This window comes from Channa argus, chromosome 11 (assembly GCF_033026475.1).
Source record: "Channa argus isolate prfri chromosome 11, Channa argus male v1.0, whole genome shotgun sequence".
Taxonomy (NCBI): domain Eukaryota; kingdom Metazoa; phylum Chordata; class Actinopteri; order Anabantiformes; family Channidae; genus Channa; species Channa argus.
Genome location: NC_090207.1, coordinates 26,486,709 through 26,509,602, shown reverse-complemented (window position 1 = coordinate 26,509,602; position 22,894 = coordinate 26,486,709). Strand labels below are relative to the sequence as shown.

Below are 22,894 nucleotides of genomic sequence, written 5' to 3'. Positions count from 1 at the left end.
ACCCCTCTACACCCCTCTGCTACACCCCTCTGTGTATACCTGGATTTGAATAGAAACCAGACAGCGATGCCCCCCCCCCCCCCCATCACCACTCCCACAATGAGGATTTGTTAGCGAGCCTGCTGACACAAAGCGCGTAGCCTTCCAGTCCCAAGCCCTGTAGTGTAGCAAGCTGAAGCACAGGCGGGCAGGACACCCGGGGGTGGGGGGGGGAATTGCTGGGGTGGGATTAACAGACAAGCGCTCTCGGTTGGGGGATGGGTGCCTGAAATGAACAGGAAATTACTGCCTTTGATGAAGCAGAGGCAGATTCGCACAGGCTGAACTCCTCTGGGCCCGTTTCCCAGCCGTAAAAAAACCTGTCTGAGCAGAAAATGTCAGAATACTTTAAGGCCCCCATGTGTCACTTCCCTCTGGCTACAATGGAGTTGTTAGGTCCATACACAGGTGCTAAGCAAACACTTGCAAAAGTTTGCACTTTTTTTCCCCTCCAACCACAAGGCCTGCAGCCCCCTCCCTCCTCCCCAGGCTGTCTCTTCCTCTTCCTCCCTTCAGACATCAGCCCATGACCATGTCATAGGAATCCTATTAACCTCTGCATCCATCTGACCCATTTTCACCCAGTGAAATATCACATCTTAGTCAATGTGGCACCGCAGGGAGACCACAGACTCCAGCATATAAAGTATTTGGCCTTCTGCCATTGTTTCCAACAAGTCTGGATTAACCATGCATTCGTTGAAATGTAATTTTTCTGACAAACAAAAAAAAAAAGAAAAAAAAAAAAAGAGGACACCAGTTATTTTCTGTGACTTTAGCCATGCTTGACCAAAAGAGCATGAGAAGGGTTCACTTTGCTGGTCCGTCACTTCATTTAAAATGAAATAATGATCCAGTGGCTTACTACAAAAGTCAACTCTTCTCACAAAAAGCAGCTATGTTTGAATCTCCATCTTTTTGGTACATGTGTGTTCCAGAGCATGAGTGGACATGGTAATGTGTGCTCAGTGAATATCAGGGTCGATTAGAGACTCTCGTCTTGTTGGGCTACAGCAGATTAGACAGGCGGAGCACATACAGGCCGCGGGCTGGTCGTCTGGCGCTCTGACCCACATTGCTCTGATGTGCACGTCACTTCCCATTACAATGATAATTGGACGCCACATCAGCTGAGCTTGCCGTGATCTGTACATACCCTCCCCGCAGGCAAGGCCTCAGTTCCTATACTCTCATGCAGTCATAGGCCAACTTTGCCCATCCTGCTGCCTGGCTACAGAAAGTGTAGGGTGAGTCACACTGAGGCATTACGATCACTTCTCTCAGTCCTGACTGTGTGGGTGTCAGGTCTGGCACATTAGCAGAATGTTGACCTTGACGCTAATATATTAATATCCAAGCTTAAGGATGTCAAGTCCAGTAAGTAAAGGATTTTGAGAGAGCATCCACACATTACATCCATTGTGCCAAAGTTATAGCCAAAAGCTGCATGTAATAAAATGATCCTCATCTGTTTTAAGGTTCATAATGCATAGATTGATCCTAACCTACCAACCATCTTCCTTAACCACATGAGCCTGTGCAAGTGATGCTAAATGGGAGATTAAGCTTTTGGTGAAAGGACACTTTCTAACTGCAATTTTGAATTTGATCTTTCAATCAGACATGTTAATAAGTCCTTGGACCAAAAATACATGCGCCAGACAGCCTGTCATTGGTTCGCCTATTCACGCATGCTTGCGTATATAAAGCATAAGAGGCCTCAGTGGTGGTTCTGCAGCTGGCTGATGGAGACAGGTCTGTTTGCAGGCTGCCTAAAAGATAATTGGCAGCTATGGAGTGAAAAGCAGGCTCAGCAATAGATAAGGGCTGTGTGGAAAGCTCCATAATCAGCATGGATTAGCAAATGATAAATCATGAGTTCACACACACACACACACACACACAAGTATGCTGTCACTGCTGGAAGAGTCAGAGAGAGCTAGAACGCAGCAAAGAGATATGGAAAGAGGGGGATAGAGATGTGAGAGGGAGAGAAGAGTGAATGGTGGGGAAGATGTGGATGTTTTTGCTGTAATTCAAAAGAAAAACACAATAATACCATCTAGCAGGTCAGCAGGAGAGACAGGCTGAGAGGGGGAAATAAAAAAAGAGGAGAAATTAAAAGCTCTGCCAACACTCAGGCTAATACAATCTTCTGCCTGTCAGATTACCTTCTTTAATCCAGAAAGGTTTAATGCCTCTTAGAAATCTGAAAGGAGACATGAATTCAGCAGAGATTTTCCTCTGCTAGAGAGGAGGAAGGTGCTGGGTAGGAGGGTTAAGTCTCTGAGCAACTCTCCAAAGCACTAGCCTCAACAACTCTGCTGCATCGTCGTCAAACTGCTATGCGGAGGATCAGCCGATTCAAAACGTCGCAATGCTAGACTTAAACATCCTCCATTGAGGATCGTGTATTTATGAATCTCTATAAATATCATCCACGAGCTTCACGTGTTCCTATTAACCATTGAGTCAATGACCGAATGTCTTTCATAAATACAACAGGACACAAAGACCAGTGTAACCTTGGCTTAGGCCAAACAGAGGTGGTCAACAGAGCACAAAGCATAGTTCAGCGTACTAAGTGACACAGTGTTGCTGGTGGTGCAACGTAACAGTCCCCCTTTGGGATGAAATAGGATGCTTTGTAACGTTTGTCATGCACAAACTATAATGGTGCTGTATAAGAACAAATGGCACTGTAGACAAAACATGGAAGGATGACAATGACCTAGTTTAATTGTTTCATCTACCAGGTGTAGCAAGAAGCAAACAATAGTACCAGGGTATCTGATTTTCCCTGAAGTTAAGAATAGATGCCTGTGATTTAGTTAGGTGCCATTTAAATCACTAGACAAATGCCAAAGTGGAGAAATTCAACATTTAAAATGTTGTACTTTGCATCCCTTCTATTTTGTGTGTATGTTGCTTCAAATTGGGGGCTGGGATTCATTTTCAAGGCAACAACAAGCTGCTAGTTCTCGGTTTTGCTAAGCACATCAGCAACATGATTTGGAGAAACCAACTCTGCCATAAGGTGACACAGGCAGCATCTGGGGGAAATAAAGGTTGATCGGTGTCCAGGCCATCCCCATGCTGGCTCATCCTGCTGGTTTGTGCTGATAACGGAAATGTGAAATCAGACTTGCCACCTGTGATTTTCAGTCGTCTGCTTGCCTGCTCTCCGCTAATGCTAAAATTTTCGGTCTGGGCTGCCCTGCTTTGTGTGCGAGGTGGGTGTAGGAGAAAGAGGTTATTTTAAGATGGTGGGGATGATCATAGTGATGGCCTGGCTCCCTGCAGTTTATTTCTGCAGTGAGTTTGTGCACCGGGCAGACGTGGAAAACGCTCATACGCTCGCCAACGCTTCCACTATGCACTATGTGCCATAAAGAAGCATTGTAAAATCTTTTGAGTATCCTTTGATTCTGTTTGGCAAGATATGATGTGGTTTAATGCCTCAATTAGGAAAAAAAAATTAATAATAATGATTAAAAATGAATTATAGTTTTAGTTGGAGCAAAGATTTTAGGTGTGGGCTTTGACAATTGCATTATAAAAAAAAAAAAAAAAAAAAAAAAAAAAGGGGGGGCTGTGTGTCTGACCTGGGGACATAAGTCTGTGGAAGATAAAAAGTGGCAGCAGGCTCCAGAGAAATGTCACGGTTACATCCAGAAGACAACAACAAAGGGCTCTCTCATCTCGCTTTGTTAGAGATCTTCAAACCTGCTGCAAAAAGAAGCTAGGATACATATTCATCAGCCTTAGTGCTCATGATTGAAATGAGCCGACAACTCTTTGGAGAAGAAAGAGCAATGTGATATACGGTGCCGTTCTCTCAGGCATGTTGCAGGAGTCGATAAGTCAACTAGAGCCAGACTGACACGACGTGATCAAGTGCATCAGCGTTGGGTTCAAAAGGTGCACAGCAGAGAGACCGAGAGCAACACAGGGCAAACAGACAGGCATGCTAATTAGCGCCAAGAAGGGTGAGAATATTGGCTCCTGCAAGAGAAGATGGAGGGAAAAGGTAGGTCAAAAGCAGTGAGGGTGGCGTGTTGGAGAAAACAGCACGTCACCGTCACCAAGAGTCATGGGCTAACACTGCGGAGCTGGCAGCAGAGATGGGCACTGGCTCAACCAAAGTTGCAAATGAAACCCCTGGAGTCTTGGCAGGATCATCCATGGCACGTGCAAGCAAGGGTGTTTTTGAAAAGTCTTGGCCCTCTGCCTGAAGGACTCCATATGCTGGAGAAGAGCCGGTCTGGACATTGCTGCCTGTACTTCATCCAGTATAGCTCGTCAGTGGTAACAAATCATTTTAAAGATGTAAATTTCCAAGCAAAGGCCTTACAAGACATGAATAGTATATATTCAACTGCTTGTCAGAAGACAGGGTTTGTCTGATAGAAATAAAGGTTCTGGGAAGTTAAAATGCAGAGAACTGAGAACTCTTTACTGAAATGCTACAACCCCAGTTAGAATTCATGTTATCTGCTTTTTCCTAGGCATGATTTTGGTTTTCCTACTTTAAAATGTCAAATAAAGCTTTCCTAAAGAAATGTTCTCTCTCTAGAACCAGATTGGTGATATTTTACCACTAAAATGATCATTATGAGAAGTGATAAACTTCTAATATATCACCACTAATTGCATAGAATACCGTTAAAATCCTCCACTTTAATTAAAGTTGTTTCTAGTCAGAAAGTCTTCTATAAAGTAACCTATAGCAGTCTAGCGCCACTAAAAGTGAGCAATCCAGTCCTATAATTCTCTCTCTCTCTGTCTTTTCTAGGCCATAATTAGTCACTTGTGTTTATCAAACCCAAATATGTGACAAAATACACAGCAGAGTAACAGCTAAATATAACACTGCCTGACCTCACTGCACCACCAAATCTTATTTTGAACTTCTTAATTCAAGCAGATATTAAAATGTCCAGGCTAACTTAAAGTCTATTTCACAACTGACAGAGCAATTAAGGCATATATTTGTTGAATGTGATTGAGTGTGGCCACGAAGACGATGGCTCACAGCATGAGTGATTTAAGCGATTCAATCTTCTCATCCATTAGATGTCTCGCAGTGCCAGCTGATTGTATTAGAATAATTTTCAAGAGGCATGATGGGAAAGTATGTGACAGCATATGCTGGCAGGCTCTCAGCCGGAGTATTTTTAAACAGGAATCTGAGTCATGCTGGGAGTATCAGGTTAACTGTGGCAAACCGTTTGTACTGTCAGACGCAACAGATAATAAAGTTTTGTCCAATGAATGGAAGCTACACATTTCCTTATCGTATTCTGTTACTCTGTGCCCAACTTGTCGAAGCCTGTCAGATACTGTTAAATGACACAAAGTAAAATGAAAAGTGAAAGAAAATGTTTTCGTGATAGGAAACAGGAGGTGATTTTATAACGTCGATCCAGTGGAATGTCAGGTTTTGAATTGCTGAATACGTTCACCTTCCAATCCAGGGACTCCCAGATCAGTTCCTGACTCAACATTTTCAGTTCCTGGCAAGAAATTTCCAGATTTAACAAGAAGCTTAACTGAGCCTAGCTGTCCGACGTAAACTCTAACAGAGAGAAACAGTGTGCACAACACTAAAAACTACTTCCTGGGGCTCTAGCCTAAGCATACATTCCTATATGAACCAAATCTTCACATGTTAGCCAGCATTTACATCCTTTGACCTTTCGCAAGGGTTCATTCTGACCAAAGACAAACACACACAGAGCACTCTGGTAACTGTGTAAGCTAGGACCTACTCTGTAGTCACATCTTACCTCTAACCTCAATTTTCACACAACAAATAGTTTCAAATGCTTTGTTCAATCAATGCTCTCCTAAAACAGCATGTATGACATGTGTGACAGATTGGAATTTTGCTGAATTCTGTGGATCTGTATTGCGTCTGCCTTGATTCGGGCAGCACTGCCTGTTGGCTGCAGACCAAGCAGCTATGCAGGCAACACGACAGAGTACACAGTGTGCTTCTCATTGTCCAACCGCTGGAATGTGCTGACGACGCTGGGTTCACACTAGTTCAGTCACACTGTTGCACTGTTCACTGTGGCTCTGTCAGCCTCTCATGCTCACCCAGCTATTTTTACACGCTATACTTTTGCAAGTTTGTCAGTTATGCAAAAATTTCTGGGGGCCACGCTAGCAGCGCTATAATCAAGAACCCTGATGCGGAAGTACAGCCACGCCTCAAAACCAGTGAATAAGTCAGCGTGCGTGCAGTGAGTTAACATACATTTCCCATAGGTTCTCCCATGTGAAGGGAGAGCGGAAGTCAAGTCAGATGGGGAAAAAAAAAAAGAAAAGGGGGGCGGGGCGGGGGGGATATTTTAGAATGAAAAAGGCCTCTGTGGCTGGCAGCCAAACAGTGCAAGTGCCAGAGGGGAAAGCCACTGAAGCCCAAGCCAGAGGGACTGAAAAACCTATTACTTCCCACCTTGTCTGCGAGTGGAAACACAGACAATAAATGGGAGAATGTGGGAGGAATCATTCTTTGAAAAGCAAAGAAGTCCAAAAGGGGCATCTACCGGCTGTTAGGAACTTCAAGAGAAAAATTGCAAATATCAAAATTAAAGAAAATTTTAGACCACTTCTCTAATGTTCATTAAAATTTCTGAAATTAAGAACGTTTATGATTATTTTGTGGTAATGTCTCTGCCACAGAGGAGCAGGGGAAGGTGAATTGTGCCTCTGCACCTCGACGTAATCATTCATTATGCAGAAAGCAGGAGAACGTGGCTTCATTCTAAAAGTCATGTGTAGAGAACTCTGCAGAGCCTGTACTGTCCATTTTTCTCTGATCGACCAAAAGGAGCACAAATGCTGCAGAAATGTAACAAATCTCTCTATAGTGTGTTGCATCATATATTCACTACCTCCCTAACAGGTTTCAGTACCTCTTCAAATCAAAACCCTTCTAATCAAAAAAATAAATAAATAAATAAATCAAAAATTCAACATGAAAAGACGATGCAGAACCAACAAAATACAGTGTTCCAAATCTCTTCTTTTGTGTTTGCATGGAAGCAAGGAGAATGGGAGAGAGAGACAGAAAGGCAGACACAGACAGACAGAGAGAGCATTAATAAAACATGACTGCATGATTTTCCAACCTCAAAGAAGCGAACACAGGAAGGCGAACTCCCAGAGCAGTAGCTGAGGTTCAGCGCAGGGTAAAGGGAACAGTAATCTCTAACTAGCTCAACACTGCAGTGCACTAGTTTAAGCTGTGGGGCACAGCAGTGTTCTCTGATCACACTTGTACCAATTCGCCTCCTTCCACATGCCAGACTAAAGTTGTCTTCTGTCCTTTTATTCATGCCTTGGCTGATCTCCCCCCCGCATCACTTTCTTTTTGTTCTTTTTGCTGCAGGCTGAAGGTGAGACATGCGCCGGATCCACAGAGGACGATAAAAGATCTGCTAGTAGTTCTGCAGAAGGTGAGGATGATGACAACGTTGATGGGGTTCACCACATCTGCAGCGCTATTTTTGGAAACCTAAGCGTTTGCATCACCGTCTCTTCCCACTCCTGCTGGCTTCTCAACATCTTTCGAACTTCCATGCGGCCATGGGTGGCAACACGTTTTGGTATGGAGTTGCTCCACACAGGCCAAGAGAAACACAGACACACAGTGGTACTGTGATACTGACAGCATGCAGCTACATCTAGCACATCTTGTGGTGGTAGCACTTTTCATTGTTTTAACCTTCTGCTCACAACTGAGATTAACCTATAAAAACACTGACTGGTCTGATATAGGAAAACAAACACTCAAAATACATGTGTAGAATTGAATTGCAAACATTTGAAATATATGTGGCTTAGATAGGAAACAACAAACGAGGGACAGGAGAGTGTTTCTTTAATTTTCCACTTGCACAGAGTCAAACCGTGGTGACAAAAAGCAGTATGAAAATAAATTAGGTAGCTTGAGTTACATTATGAACATGTTATGCATGTGATTATGTCTAATTGCCAATAATCAAACAAACCAGTGTTTGTTATTCTTGGTGCCCACAGTGAACATTCAACGCTGTCGGTGAGTTTGAGCTCTAACCTAAACCATCGACCGTTGACTGTACCCTGAGGGATGCCACAGCGCATGCACACACCATCCTCTGGAAACAACCCATAACGAAACACTGTGCACTGACTCCAGATCAAAGTTTCAGTATTCAGGTTTCAGTAGGTTGGAATCTCTGGGACACATTTCATCAAAACACCATGAAACACAAGAGGCGTTTCCTCTTAAGGCTGCAATAAACATTCATTGCTGTCGGTGGGTTTACGTGAGAATAACTCACTGATCAATGAATGCAGACTGCGGTTCAAACACCTCAGTAGCCAACCAATTACGGGGACATACAAGAGCAACTGATGGAAACGGAGGTAAAGCAAAGTTTGCATGAACACAGCTCTTTGGGCTCTACGAGCTGGCTTAGTGCTGGTTAAAGCAAGCAAACGGAGCAGTGTAGTGATGCCATTGTGTAAAATGTCTTGTCAATGATGTTCACATTTTTAAAATTGTTTCCTTTAGTGCATTATTTAAAAAGGTTTTTAGTGCTGCTTTAAGTCGGTTTTGATGATGCTGAACTCCCTAAAGCCCATCCTTATCCCAAGCTGCTCGAAAGTGGGGAAGGTTGTGACAAAAGGGGCATCCAGCGTGAAAACTGTGCAACATCAAAATGTGGATTAATGATCCCCTGTGGCGACCCTGAACTTACGGCTAAACCAAAAGGACAAAAAAATTAATAAATAAAACACTGGTAACTATTGTATAGTATACTGTGATAATTTCTCCCCATGATAAAGATGTGTTATATCGTGATCAGACATTTGTGATTTCTAAATTGTGTCCAAAATAGGGGGAACTAACTAACTAAATAAATAAAAGACCCAGCAGAGGGTGAAAATGTTAATCAAAAATTGTTTCACCATTTTAAAAACAAATTTAAGGAGAAGATAATGGATGTTAACACAACAACTGATTCAGAAATGTATTCAAAAAGGTTGTCATCTTGAAGTAAAGTAGAAAGACTTGCATTATATCATAATATTTATTAATATCGACTGAATTAGTTTGTGTTTTTATTTTTTACATTGCCTGGCCCTATTAGCAATAAAGAAAATGTTGCATTGACCAGTCCAGTTTTTGAGAGAAGGCTCTGAGATTTTCAATATTGTGCAGGTAAATGGAATTGATTTTAATAAACAAACAAAATTATAAACTATGTAAACAATTGTCTGCCAGGGATTATTTCCACAGAATGTAATTCCAATGAAAACTAAGGTATGTGGATTATCCAGAGAACAAGGACACTTGTTTATGGAACAAGAGAGTTGTTTCTGTTTTTTTTTTGTTTTTTTTAACTGCTGACAGCACCATAAACAAAAGTGAATCCATCTCCACACGGTGGGGGCAGGAATCTCAAAATCTGGATTAATACATTCAAAATAATCTCCATGGCCAAATATAAAGATTGGAATCACCGACTTTATATTAAAAATGATCACTATATGAGTTATTGATCTATACTTAAAGATGCCAAATCCCTTCTTAGCTAGAAGTTATTTCTGCTGCTGATTGCGGTGATGTAAAAAAATAGGCTGCCACCTCTTGTTGATTCAAGTTTCTTACAACACTTGTCAATGACAGACGTTTAATTCACATCTGATTTGCTGCTGAAGCCTTTCCAATGACAGAGAGAGCTACAAACTACACGGTCAACATCGATGACGATTTTTTAATCATGGAATTACTTAATATTTATGATATGATAAGGTACAGCTCTAAGTAGCTTGATCCCCGGCTCGCACGGTTCATGCTAAAGGGAACATTAGCACGACATAAAAAACATAAAATAAATTACGTTAAACTTATCAGCTGTGGATGCGCAGCTACTGTATTAGTGCACACTGACCTCCTGTCAGTAACATATTGTAGCTTGCAGACATGGGGCTGCCTGTGATGAATTACCTAATCAACCTAGATTGTAGCCTCAGGTTTATTGGCTATGTGGATTTGAATAAAACTATGAAAAACCAAATATCAGCAAAAATATGGGTTGTTCTTCAGATCTTTCAAATATGCCTACCACATTTCAGAGGTTGCAAACGCAAACACTCTGCTATAAAATTATATATATATATATATATATATATATATATATATATATATATATATATATATATATATATATATATATATATATATATATATATATAAAAATGTTTCCGCGAGTTCCAAATTGTCCTTTTTTGTTAATGTCTTCCCCTTCGCTTGAAAAATCCTCAGCTATGACAAATGTGTGAAACAGGCTGTAAAACCCTGTCAGCTATGTTCCACAAAGCCAGCATTCTTAGGTTATTCTCATATCCCCTGATCTAAAATAACCAAGTGTTGCACATCTACAGCACCTCCACAAACTCCACGATGTTCCCAGAATTCCAAGGCCAGAGGAAACTTGTGTCAAGGACATTTTTTAAAAACATACATCCTGCTGTGAAAGCTGAACCTTCTGTTATTACAGGTCATTTGCCTAAAATTTGTGTAAATAAATGTAACAAAAAGGTGAAACAGATCCAATTGGGCACCAGTTTAAATCAATCCACTTCAAAACTTTTTCTAAAAATAAAACGATCTGTGCCCACATTTCTTGGAAAATTAACCAGCCTTGTAACCCTATTTAAGTATGTAATTGGCAGAAATGCAGACATATGGAAATAATCTTGCAGTAATTGCCCTGAAAGGTTATGTTAGCATGCTGCGAGTGTTCAAACACATTTTCCGACCAGGGCAGAGCCCAAACACTTTATTTACAGTGGATAAGTGTCAGAGGGGACAATGAGAAGCAGCCCTGGTCGCTTCTTGTTCTTGATCTGATTACATCTGAAGAGCAAATGAACACCATCTTACACTCTGATGATGATGATGACGATGATGATGATGATGATGATCTACCTTGAATGCCATACAAGGCCAATTCTCAGAAAAGTTTTATTTACTTTATATTTGGTCTGGTATAGTACAATCCTCAATTCCATATAGGTTAGTATTCTGTATGAAATGCAAATATAAAGAGAATGCAATATTTGCTATTCATTTCAAACACATTTGTTACAAATTTGATTGTTTTTTTTTTTTAAATACATTTAATAACCTTGGATTTGATGCCAGTAACCCATCCCAAAAGGTTTAACACTATGTTTCTCATTGTTGAATTTCAGCTGCTTAACAGTTCAAAGGTCTCCTTTGTCTTATTTATTGAATAAGTGAATGAATGAATGAATAAACTAACATTACCTCATAATGCTCTAAATGTTTATAGTAGGTCACAGGTCTCGACTGCAGTTTGCACCTGGACAATTACTACCGAGCTGGGGTGTTTTACAATATTTTGCTGAAATAGGCAAGACCTTCCCTGAAATACGTCATCTGGATGGCAGCATATGTTGCTCCCAAATTTGTATACATCATCATTATCATTAATGGCACCCTCACACATGTGCTTATACTGTGTTCCCTTGTCCTGTGTGAACAGATGAACGGGAGGATGGACAGGAATTCCCAAATTTTATGTTCTCATAACTAACCACAGGGTGATAAACCTTGCCCCATCCTTCTGAAAGATTCAGCTTCTCTGGGGTTATTTTTATCAAATACCGACCTGTAGCCAAATAACAAAAAAGAAGAACCTCTGGCACAACCCCACCTGCTGTCAAGGTGCATGGTTGGGGGACACAAACTGAAAAGATCAAACCACCGGCAACGCTTGCACACCCTGGTGAAGGCTACGGGCCGAAACGCATTGGTCACATAACAATAAAGATGTTTGGCAACCAACCAAGTTGTTGCTGGCAATGTGATTTTTTTTTTTTTTTATTGCCAATTGACCTCAGTAGTTCTGAGATTTTCCCCAAGCAGATTTTTTAGAATCGTGCAACTTTTCCAATCTTCCTGTCCAAATTAAAAATTTGCAAATATGTAGTACAATCAAAATTGAAATAATCTATTTCGAAACCAGTGCACTCTTTTTTACAGTGTCCCAACTTTTCTAAAAATTGGGGTGTACATTTGTATTTCAGTACTTCGCATTTCTGTAGACACTATGAATATAAGCTTCTTAAAGGCTGTAGATTTTTAAGGCTGTGAAGTAGTGAAACATTAGTGACTTTAAATGAGGGATTAATCTACATAGAAATATGTGAATAAATTAAACGTCAGCACAGGTTTGCCGCAGCTTTGAGTAAATTGGTATTTCTGCATGTGGGGGATGAACCCTTTTTTCATATATCAGGGCCACACAAAAGTCTGCTTGTTTATCCCTGTGGAGTTCGGCTTTGTCGTCACACACTGAAGTTATAGGCTGTGACACTGGGAACAGCATGACCCACTTCTCCCTGACCTGGAAACACTCCGCAGGCTGACCCTGAGTCTAATGCCAATGCGAGTTGCATCACACAAGAGAAAGAAAAAAAAGGGACAGTGAATCAAATCTAGGCTAATCATGAATTATTAAAAGCTAAAATGATAAGCATAGGGGTCAGCAGCTACCAAGCACTCACATCGTGTTCCGAGTGACAATGTCTGGAGTTAGGGGGAAAACAAATGGTTAAAGAAACCGGCTACTACTAGCCTTTCCTTTCTTATCTGCTCATCTATACATTGACTTCAAGTCACATGCAGCCCTCAGGTTAACAGTCAGCACACTTAAAAGCAAAATAAAGACCACAAAAGGGAGAAACAGAGGGGTCTGAGGTGGCGTCAAGTGTTTAACTGCTTTGCTGTGTTGGAAACTGAAAATCCAGTGGTCTTGAATGACTTTTGGACACAGGCGCATGAAGTTAGCACAGTTATGTGAGGACAAAGGAAAGGCATGTGCTGGGTTCCAGCCAAGTACTTCCATATGGGGGTTGAGTTCACTGGGTCCAGGTGGCACGTGGGACCATACACGCATCACATGGAGGTCGTTAATGGATCTACTGCCCCCTTATGGTCTAGTAGGTGTAATATTGCATGAGACCGGGCTGCTGCACATTTGTGAGGTGGGTTTCATGATCACACTAAAACCCAAACTAAACAGACATTACTTTCAAAGTCAAGTATTCTGTGGTTACTTAGGAATGATCACAATCACCCACATTGATTATATAGCTGGACATTAAATCTAGACATTCTAGTCTATATACACACACAGTATATAATATTTATCATTTAAGCTTAATTTCCACACCTGCTCTAATCCATTTACTGAAGTGAATATGATTATAGCATCTAGTGGCAGTTTGTGAGACCAGTCAGAGGAAATAATGGGTATAGAAAGTGCCATCCCAAACTGCTAATGATTAACCGTAGAACAAAAGTAGTTACCAAAGAACTCTGATAACCCCACTAGTGAACCACTATGCAACCACTGGTCAGCTGATCTAATGTGAGTGAGTTCAGGATTGGGGCCAGGGAACAGTTTGAACATCACTGACATAGCCAGTCCAGCACAGAGGTGACCAGAGGTGGAATGATGTCCTGTACACAAGTTAGAAAACTGATTCTAATATAAAAGGGTAAGTCTGTCCCTCCAGGATTCTGTGATGTTGCAATTGCAACAATTATTTCAAACTATTTTCTGTGAATTCTGCACAACCCTGCAATTTAAATCGTAAAACTGTGCAACATACATCGCAAGTTTGTAGAAAAGCTGTAACCAAATCAGATATTTTAAGCCACAACAATCCACCAAAATCATCGAGGGACTGATTTTTTTTAATTTCTTTTATTTTATTTTTTATTTTATTTTTTAAGACTTGCTCCAGTTATTTTTTTAAATTCTTAATTGAAACAGAAGAAAGGCCTTTACAATTTAGGAATAGCCTTTAAAAATCTATATTGTTGATCCAAAGTATGTGTAACCAGCTTCCAAACCTGTGAAGCACAGATTCCAAAATAAAATCGCCACCTGCCGGTTCATGAAGATGGTGATGTGCAGAAAGCTCAAGAAAAACTAATTTTTTTCCATCTAAAATATTTGAGTTGACATTAGGACTGGATGTAGAGGGATAGTGTTGAAAACAGCTGTTGCTAAAGCAGCTATTTGGCCCCTGACCTGGGGTTTTTGGTCACTGAATGGGGGTCTCTGAATTCCCACCCCTGTCAGAGCATTTACAAGCCAGAGGAGCCCTGCTTCAAACCTCCGTGACCCCCACCTCAACCTTGCCCAGTGCATACACCGAGGCATTCTGGGAGCAAAATAGGGCCAACAGTAAGAGAGAGTGGCTGCAGGCTGAGAGCCCACCTCGCCAGGTTTACACCCCAATCCGGCCCTGCCTCATAAATCCACGCCTCTTCCTACAGCACACAACAATGCAGGCTATTCAGTGCGTGCTTGCACAGGTTTAATAGTTGCTCTCTGCCTTCCATCCATTTCCTAGTGACCACCTCCCCTCCTCCTTTCCCCTGTTGCAGGTTTATAGAGGGGTGATGAGAATGCCCTGGCTTGGAGGAGAGCCGCACACAATAAGGGCAGCACAGAGTCATGGCAAGGTCAGCAGTTTGTGAACTGTGTCTGACCTCTGACCCCTTCACGGTGCCACCTGGAGCTGCAATGGCAGCCAAGGGAGTCCCAAGTGAACTTCGCATGAACCTGGACCTTAACATTGGACCACCGCCTCACCTCTGGCTCTTTACTGCTGGCTTGCTCAGGTCCAGTACTCAAGAGATTTGACATTTTTACATCTCACACTTTTTGTTCGTGTTTCATCCATCACACAAGGACACATCTGATGATGGCATGACAAGTGTGTACTTTCATTTCTGCACAACAACTACACTGTAAAAGAAATTATTTCCTTTCTACAGAGATATAAAAAAAATAAATAAATAAATTCTACTAATCACCGGTCTGTAGCTCATTTTCTACTGATAAGCACTGATGTTACACCATCCCCCCATCAACTAGAGAACAGCAAACCAGTGTTAATGGTTTATACTACCCTCTGGTGGGTTTGACTGGAAAATCTCATATTTTAAGAGAACCACCCACCATTCAACCACTAGATGGAGCTCTCGATCTTGTGATTTAGAAGACTGAAGAATACAGTGAAAAGACATTTCCAGCAAGGCCCAGGTCCCCCAAATGACACATGTTCTGGCCTACTACCACATCACATGAATGTAAATCAATGCTGCTTTCTTTTTACATTGGAAGTCTTAGAATATACCTGACTTTTTGTGCCTTTGCCTTTTTCCCCCTTTACAATTTGTACATTATAACTACTTGTTGTCTCAACCCAGGCAAAGGAATTTGCCTCAGTGGACATGAGAACCAGTGAAATTGGCAAGAAACCTATTTCTGATTCTGAAATTCAGAGAGCAAACTGAGCATTATCCATAGCTCACATTTGAAAATAAATCTTTGTATATTTTAACTCACCCATGTTGTCGTTCTGTTCAGACTCCATTGGATGGTTGCTGTAAAACCCTGGGGGGGGGGAAGGGAGATGGTGTTAGATGTATTTTTAGAAAGAGAGAGTGACAGAGAGAGGGACAACACTCATGGTGCTAAAGACATAAGGTTATTATGTTGACAAAATTATGCTTTATTGAATGAATTCCTTAAACACTGTAGCCAGAATAAATTATGCTTAAAAGACACAGGTACCAATAAGACTCAGGATTTCTGTTATTTGAAAAGAATATTTGTACATGCATTTACATTTGTAAAACTGGGGCAAGATAACATCAAGAAAAATGCAGCAACATCATTATCCAGAAGTGGGAGGAGGATGTCCTGTAAACTATATAGATGTTTAACTATTCTATGTGTATTGTGTATACTATGTTCATTTTTTGGGATAAAAAGTTGCCAACATATACAGATAGCAGATTAGATAATTAAATATTCCAAAATAACATGGTGTCAGCAAGTCATATGAATTAAGCTTTATGCTTCGAGCAGCAATCACATCTAACATGAGAATTTAAGGACAAAGCAGAGTGTGAATGTGAAAAATGTGAAGAAACAAGATCCAAGAGGTCCACACAAAATCTATCTTCAAACATACACACTGCACTTCCACCACATATTTTTCTGTTTGTGTCTGAGCATGTTTTCACCTGCAGACTGATGAAAAACTCTGAAATAACACGAATCCACCTGCAGTGATATGATTAGTTGGGGGGTTCTAACTTATGACTTCTCATTGCCACAATTGCTGATGAAGGACTCACCAGCAAAAGACTGGAAAATAAAGACCAGTACAGAAAGTATGTGTAGAGTCAAGAGTCACTCATTTACCTCCAAACCGATGGGTATTTTAAGACCTGAAGGACCATAAATCTACTGGAGGTGTTTCTTAAACAGATTGCTCAGGACAACCAATTTCTAGCCCTGACAAAGAGGCTTTTAGCTACATCCAATATTCCTCTAAACATCATCCTGTCTGTCAAAAGATAAAGCCTCTCAGAGCAGAAAGTACTGTCACTACTTTAGTACAGTCAGTACAGTACCGTTCCAAAATGACATGCATATAGTGCAATACAGCTGTGGATGAGAGTGTGCTAACATTAAATGGCATTTAGTTTCTTAATGTACAACCTGTGAAAAAAAAGCAAATGATAGGTCCACTGAAGACCATTCAGGATAAATCAAATGGCCATGATCCTCTATATACTCTAGTTAGCAGATATCAGTGAATCACTGTTATTGTGCAGAAAATCCAGAAGTAGATTGTCTGCAAAAATTGATGCTAAAACCATGCAAGGCAATTCCCCAGTGTTTTGCACAAAAGCAGGAGTAAATAGTTTTGTACCACATAAGTTGTTGTGATGTAAACACAAATAATCGTTTTAATTGAAAATCATTTCCTACCACAAAGCACACATGGACAATGGCTGAAAAAAGTGGACGACAGCTAAGACGATCACTGTCTGAGGTTGTTGCATCCAAATCTACTGCAAGTGCTGAAAAATAAAGGTGAGCTTGAATCAAAAAAGTGATAAAGTCGAATAGAGGGTACTGCCTCAAAGTGTGTGTGTTTGTAGGAGTGTATGTAGCCGTAGGTGTGTATCTAGTTGTAGGTGTGCGTGCACTTGTTGCATTTAGTACCAACTAAAACAATACAATGACCTAACATATGCTCTTGTTCAGAATTACTTACCCTAAACCACATTTTAAAGAAAAACAGATTCATTTCTACATTGTTATAGTACAGCGTAACAGATTTTTGCCAAATCTAACAAAGGCTGTCTCCCGATCTGCTGTTTTGAATGCAACAGGTACACTTGTGTAATATGACCCCCTTTTCAAAGCAGTTTAGTATATTTACTGTAAAAACAGAGCCAATCGTAATTTAGAGGTGACCACACTGACAGGATAAATGTGATTTTTAATACAGAGCCTGATGTATCATCTGACTACCATATGGGTCTAACTATCACCCCACAACAATCTGTTGGCTTCAGATTGGTTACCAACTTGCTGTTTGAGCTTTATTTTGTGCCCACTTTTCCCCCATTTTGTCTCCATCAGCAGCTTGGCCATCTGTGCAGCTGGTGTCTGGAGACACTGCATCCACTTCTCACTTACACAGAGCTCCATGAACTCCATCATTCAAATTCAAGAGGGATGCACACTGCGGGCTGTCGGCGCGTCAGATCCCCTATCTGTGTCAGTGTACCACCTTGCTATCAGCAGCTGTAGACCCTTGACCCGACACACGCCAGCTGCCCCCCCACCTCCTAGTACCTCCACCCCTGCCCCATAGTCAACATCGGCATATGTTCTCCCCGGAGCATACACCAACACACACAGGCTCTGTTCTAGTGCACACGTGCCTCAGCCTCTCCTAAACGAACACACACTTTTATTGATGTACAACACAAACACACATGCAGTTGAGCATTTTGTGACCACCCCCCACAACCTAACATCTCAGTGATACAGAGGCAGCTTTAGCAAGAGATGCACAAAATAATTACAAATGAACAGCTCTTTTGAAGATAAGAATACCTTCTGTTTGATACCATGCCATTGTTTTATATGTTGAAACCCGTTTTTCTTCACATTACTATCTAAAGCTTAGTGCAGATTATTAAAAGGTATCATTGCCACACTGAAGTGGTATCAAGCCAGTCAGTCACGAGTAAGAAAAATTCGAGAAATAGAGAAAAAAGACAAGTCTAAGATCCCTGGCTTTATTAATGACGAGTCTTGAGTTCAGGTCTCCTATTTACTTTCCACTTGGTGGATTGCTTCTCTCCAGAGTAGTATCTGTGGTACTCAGTTTTCAGGTATTGTGCAAGCATGGCTAAACTATTTAAGTAGCTGCTGTAAATCGGTGGCAGCAGTTTGAAGAATGCTCAAATGGTTTCTTTCTACAGACCATCACAGGATCTGGTTCAGGTGTCAAATGTTGTTCACTATCCACAGACGTCATTGTGATAGTTAAATGGAACAACTTTCTATTAAAAGAAGCTTTACCAATTATAGTGTGGACTGTGGACTATCCAGAGCGAAAGGGTTGCTGAAAAGAGACATTGATGATGATAATAATTTACATTTAGCAGACACTTTTTTCTATAGTGACTTACAAGCGAGGTACAAAACAAGCAAAAACGCAAGTAATGATGAGTTTATTATGCCACTTTTCAAAGCCCATTTTACTCCACTGAATTGCCGTGGAAGTACAAATGACTAACAGGTCAAAAAATGGTATATTTAAAGTAAAGCTTATAATTCTAGTGACTTCACCAAAAAATGTTGGAAATGGTTCTCCATCATGCAGACATGCATTTCCATTGACACAAGTATACATTATATGAACATCATGAGTGTCAGATTAGTGCTGTGCCAACATTATTTCCACTTTAATTGACAAATTTCTAGTCTCCAAATTCATGAGATGCTTTGTCTGGCATGGATAATAGAATAATGTTTAAAATCTAAACTGATACAGCTCATTTGGAAAAACCTTTTTAAAAGAAAGCTAATGTCTGTAACAAGACTCCTGATCTGGCTACTGATTAATTAGTCCTCCTACACATCAATGTGTAATTTGCTTTCTGGTCAACCCGTAACAGTAATATTGCTGGGTTCGGGATAAAGTCCTGTTTCAGTCCATGCTCTAAGGCTGCAGTGTTTGCTGATAATGGAACTGTGGTGGAGAAGAATGGAGCTCTCCAGTGTGTGGTCTCTGTTGCTAATCCTCATGACTTATTGACCATTATGGCCCGAGGCTGGAAAGGCTTCCAGCAGCCACCAATAGAGCCGGAGCCTTCTCTGCTGTGGTCCATTGTATCTTGACAAAGAAAGGCTGCATCTTTAACCTTTCACCTCGAAAACCATTTCAACCTCCGCCGTAATCAGCTTCTGAACAAAATAGCATACCGCCTCGTCTCCTTGTAGATGAAGACATGCTATGCATGCTCAATATGGAGTTAAACACAAGTGGCTCAGTGCTGTATCAGCCCTCTATCACACCATCTCACAGCTCTAACAACTGGACCCAGAATACAGTATTTGTAAGTGAATAAAGACTTTTCACTTTACATGGGGGATTTAACCACTGGTTCAAGCAAATTCTGAACCCTGAAGATTTGGCCTAATGATTCATCTGGCCACCAGCAGCCGCCACAGCTAAACAAATACTAGAGCTGACATTTATATCATTCATTTATTATTTAATTATGTTTAAATAACTGATCAGTTCGTCTAAAAATGTGATTTTATTCATCCGACCACCTGTCCAATGCCCAAAAGATTTGTCATTTACAACAGGAGTATTGCATTAATCAATGCGACAAGCACAGCTACTAATCAATGGTAAAATAATTAACTATATAATACACTGCTTTTATCAATTAATAGTTTAACTTACAAAGCAAAAATGTTTACATCACTTTATGTGTAACAAAACGTGTTGGAGTTTTTTTAATATGTCCGGACATTTTTAAGCCAAATGCTGTGTCTAAAGTGTTTCAGCTGCTTTTTCCAGCTGTGCATGTGCATCCGTCAAATATTATTTAATGATGAGCCAATAATTAACAACCATAGACCCAATTATGAATGTGATAAAGGTAATGATGACTGGGGCCCAAGGGAGAAATATAGTTTTACAGCTTACAGTAGGGTTATGTAGGGTTTACAGTCCTCATTGTCTTCACCATTCAGCATCTCATAACTTTTTTCTTCTCTTTTTTTTTTTATTGAAGTAAAAGCTGCTGTATGCAACTGTTTTTATTAAAGGGACAAAGAGGCCTGTTCTTGAGTACAGAGACACCAGAGAACAGGTATCCATTCACGCAGCATTTGAGGAATTGTCTACTTTCAGAACTTTTTAATGATCAGACAGTGTAGCCCATGGTTTGGTCAATTATTAGGCAAAATTCTGTTCAGGCTACACTGTTTATACTGATCCATTAATCAAGGAGACTACCAACAGATTGTTCGATAATGAAGTTGGTCAATTTATGTGGCTTTAAGTACCCCTAACTACAAAAACCAGAAGTTTCCTGGAGTAAAGTGTCTTCAGTCTAAAGGATCCTAGTCAATACTTTGATTCATATTGTTCCAATAGTTTCAGTTAAACGAAACATTTTTGAGCTAGTACCTCAATTATTATCAAGTTAAAATATTTGCAATATTAAGTAAATTACAGCTATTTCAGTGTCTCATACTTTTGAAATGCATTTTTCGTGAGAGTTAGTCTGCAACAGATTTGACTTGGCATATAGTGATAACTATTATTACAAGAACTTGGATTAAAAAAAAAAAATGGCTCAAAAGAACTTGACATTCCCTGTAAAATCATTAAGACTAAAGACAAAGTTGTTCAAAATAAAACTTGATTCAGGAAATCATCCCAAATGAGCAAATTTTATCCGTAGATGCTTGATTAACTCTGCCTCTTAATAGCCTGCAAACCTGCTGCTCATCCTTTTCTCTATACAAAAAGGACAGGAACCTCCAACATTACAAAACATCCAATTTAAAAAATAAAAAAACTGCTATAGTCTGGTTAAAACAAGCAGTAACAGACTGCATTTTAAGACAACACCGTGGTCAAAAGATATCTAGACTCAATAGAACTTTTTCACAAAAAAAAAATGGAAGTAGAGAATGTGTACTTCTATTTCCACTTCACGCTGTATAACGCAGTAACACAGTAACAATGGATTGCAGTAGTCTTTTCAACTTCTCTGTCAATGAATACAATTACTGTATTTAGTATACGAGCATAAACCTTTAAAAAGCGGGAAATTTAGCCAGGTTGCTGTATTTCAAAAACATGTCAGAATATTTTCTATTTAATATATGTGACATGCTTAATAAATGATACCCAATTTAAGGTGTCAGTTTACTGATATTTGAGGTGGTATGTGGTACCCTACACATGTAAAGGGAATTACTGTTGTAAGCATTGGCTTTAAGAATATGAAAAGCTTATTAGCTTTACCTTGCAGGCTAAGTTTGTTAGCTTTACATTAGAGCCAACAAAACAGACTGAAAATGAGTTACAAATTCTGCAATACAAGCCATTTATATTACATTACAACTAACGTTATTCATCATTTCTCACATGCGGGTGGGTGTGAAACATAATCGTAGTCCAGCAGAGACTGGCAGCTTCAACACTAGCATCCGAAGAGGAGGAGACTGTTTGTTCGGCAGCTAAATGTTTACCAGCCCTTGTGAAGACATTCTCCCTTTTCTGTAGTGCAACAAAGTTGTTCCACGAAAAGCGACAACTCGGTTTATAAGCTATCTGCTTTAATGTAATCCTCCATAGTGAAGTGCCGACTACAAACCTACATGCTACCTATTAGCACCTTCCGCCTTCATCTCTCCTAATCACCTGAACCCATTTTCTATTAAGTTGTGGATCTTTTGGAGATGAGTATGGCTGTTTTCGCAGCAAACACGAACATTCAGGGACGCCACAAAAGCTCCGATTATGCCATTGTCCATATGAAATTACTTACACCGCAAGCTAAGCAGCCCGATTTCGGCAGATTCGGGTTTAGAAATGCAGAAGTGTGAAAAAGGTCTATATACTGTATTGTTATTACAACACACACACAAAAATAAACACATATTCTTTGCTAGAAAGTAAAATATGGTTGGATCTCCCACAATGTAGAGGCTTGAAGATTTACATGCTAAAGATATTGAATGTACACTAATCCCCCTCCCTCTACAGTCCTGAGGCCAACCCTGAAACCATTAGCACTGCCAAGAAATCCCTCCCAAAAATGTATGCAGCCCCTATCACAGTCCATCACTGTCCCCACTCGTGTTCCAGATGGCCGGGATTCCACGTGGCCAACGAAGGGCATCGGTGGCCTGTTATCTGAGTAAGTGGGGCTCTGTACCTTCCAGCCCCACTTATCTCAGCACTATATCCCACACAGACACCCTCACTCACATGAGAAGTTCTGATTTAAAGCACCTGGATAGAGATAGGGAAGGGTGACAGAGACGTTGGGTAGAGGAACCAGTTTCAAGACTGGTTTCATCTGCCTGAGTAATCTGGCTATTGGCCATGCCACCACTAAAGTCTTAGTGAGGTCACATGGTTTCTTTGAACCTTTGAATTACCAACTGAGCCTCACAGTTACTGTGAATAAACCCACTAACAGGATGTTCTCTGTCCTTCATTGAGTGAGCAACAGCCTCCTGGTAATACAGACACAAGAAATGTTTCTATAGGTATTTTTACATCAAATAACCTGTTATATTATATTAAAACAATGATCAATGTGTATTTATCACTGCTACCTGGTTTGAAATTTAAAAAAAATTATTCGGTCTCTGGAGAAAATACTTAATTTATG

General features: G+C 40.4%; 1 protein-coding gene across 1 annotated transcript in view; it reads right to left on the bottom strand.

The window, feature by feature from the left end:
- nr6a1a (nuclear receptor subfamily 6, group A, member 1a) overlaps positions 1-22,894 on the bottom strand; it is an 88,308-nt gene that overhangs the window by 52,041 nt on the left and 13,373 nt on the right. Inside the window, exon 2 of the mRNA XM_067519974.1 lies at positions 15,495-15,542. Within this exon, the coding sequence (XP_067376075.1) occupies positions 15,495-15,542 (48 nt within the window). The remainder of the gene's footprint in view (positions 1-15,494; positions 15,543-22,894) is intronic.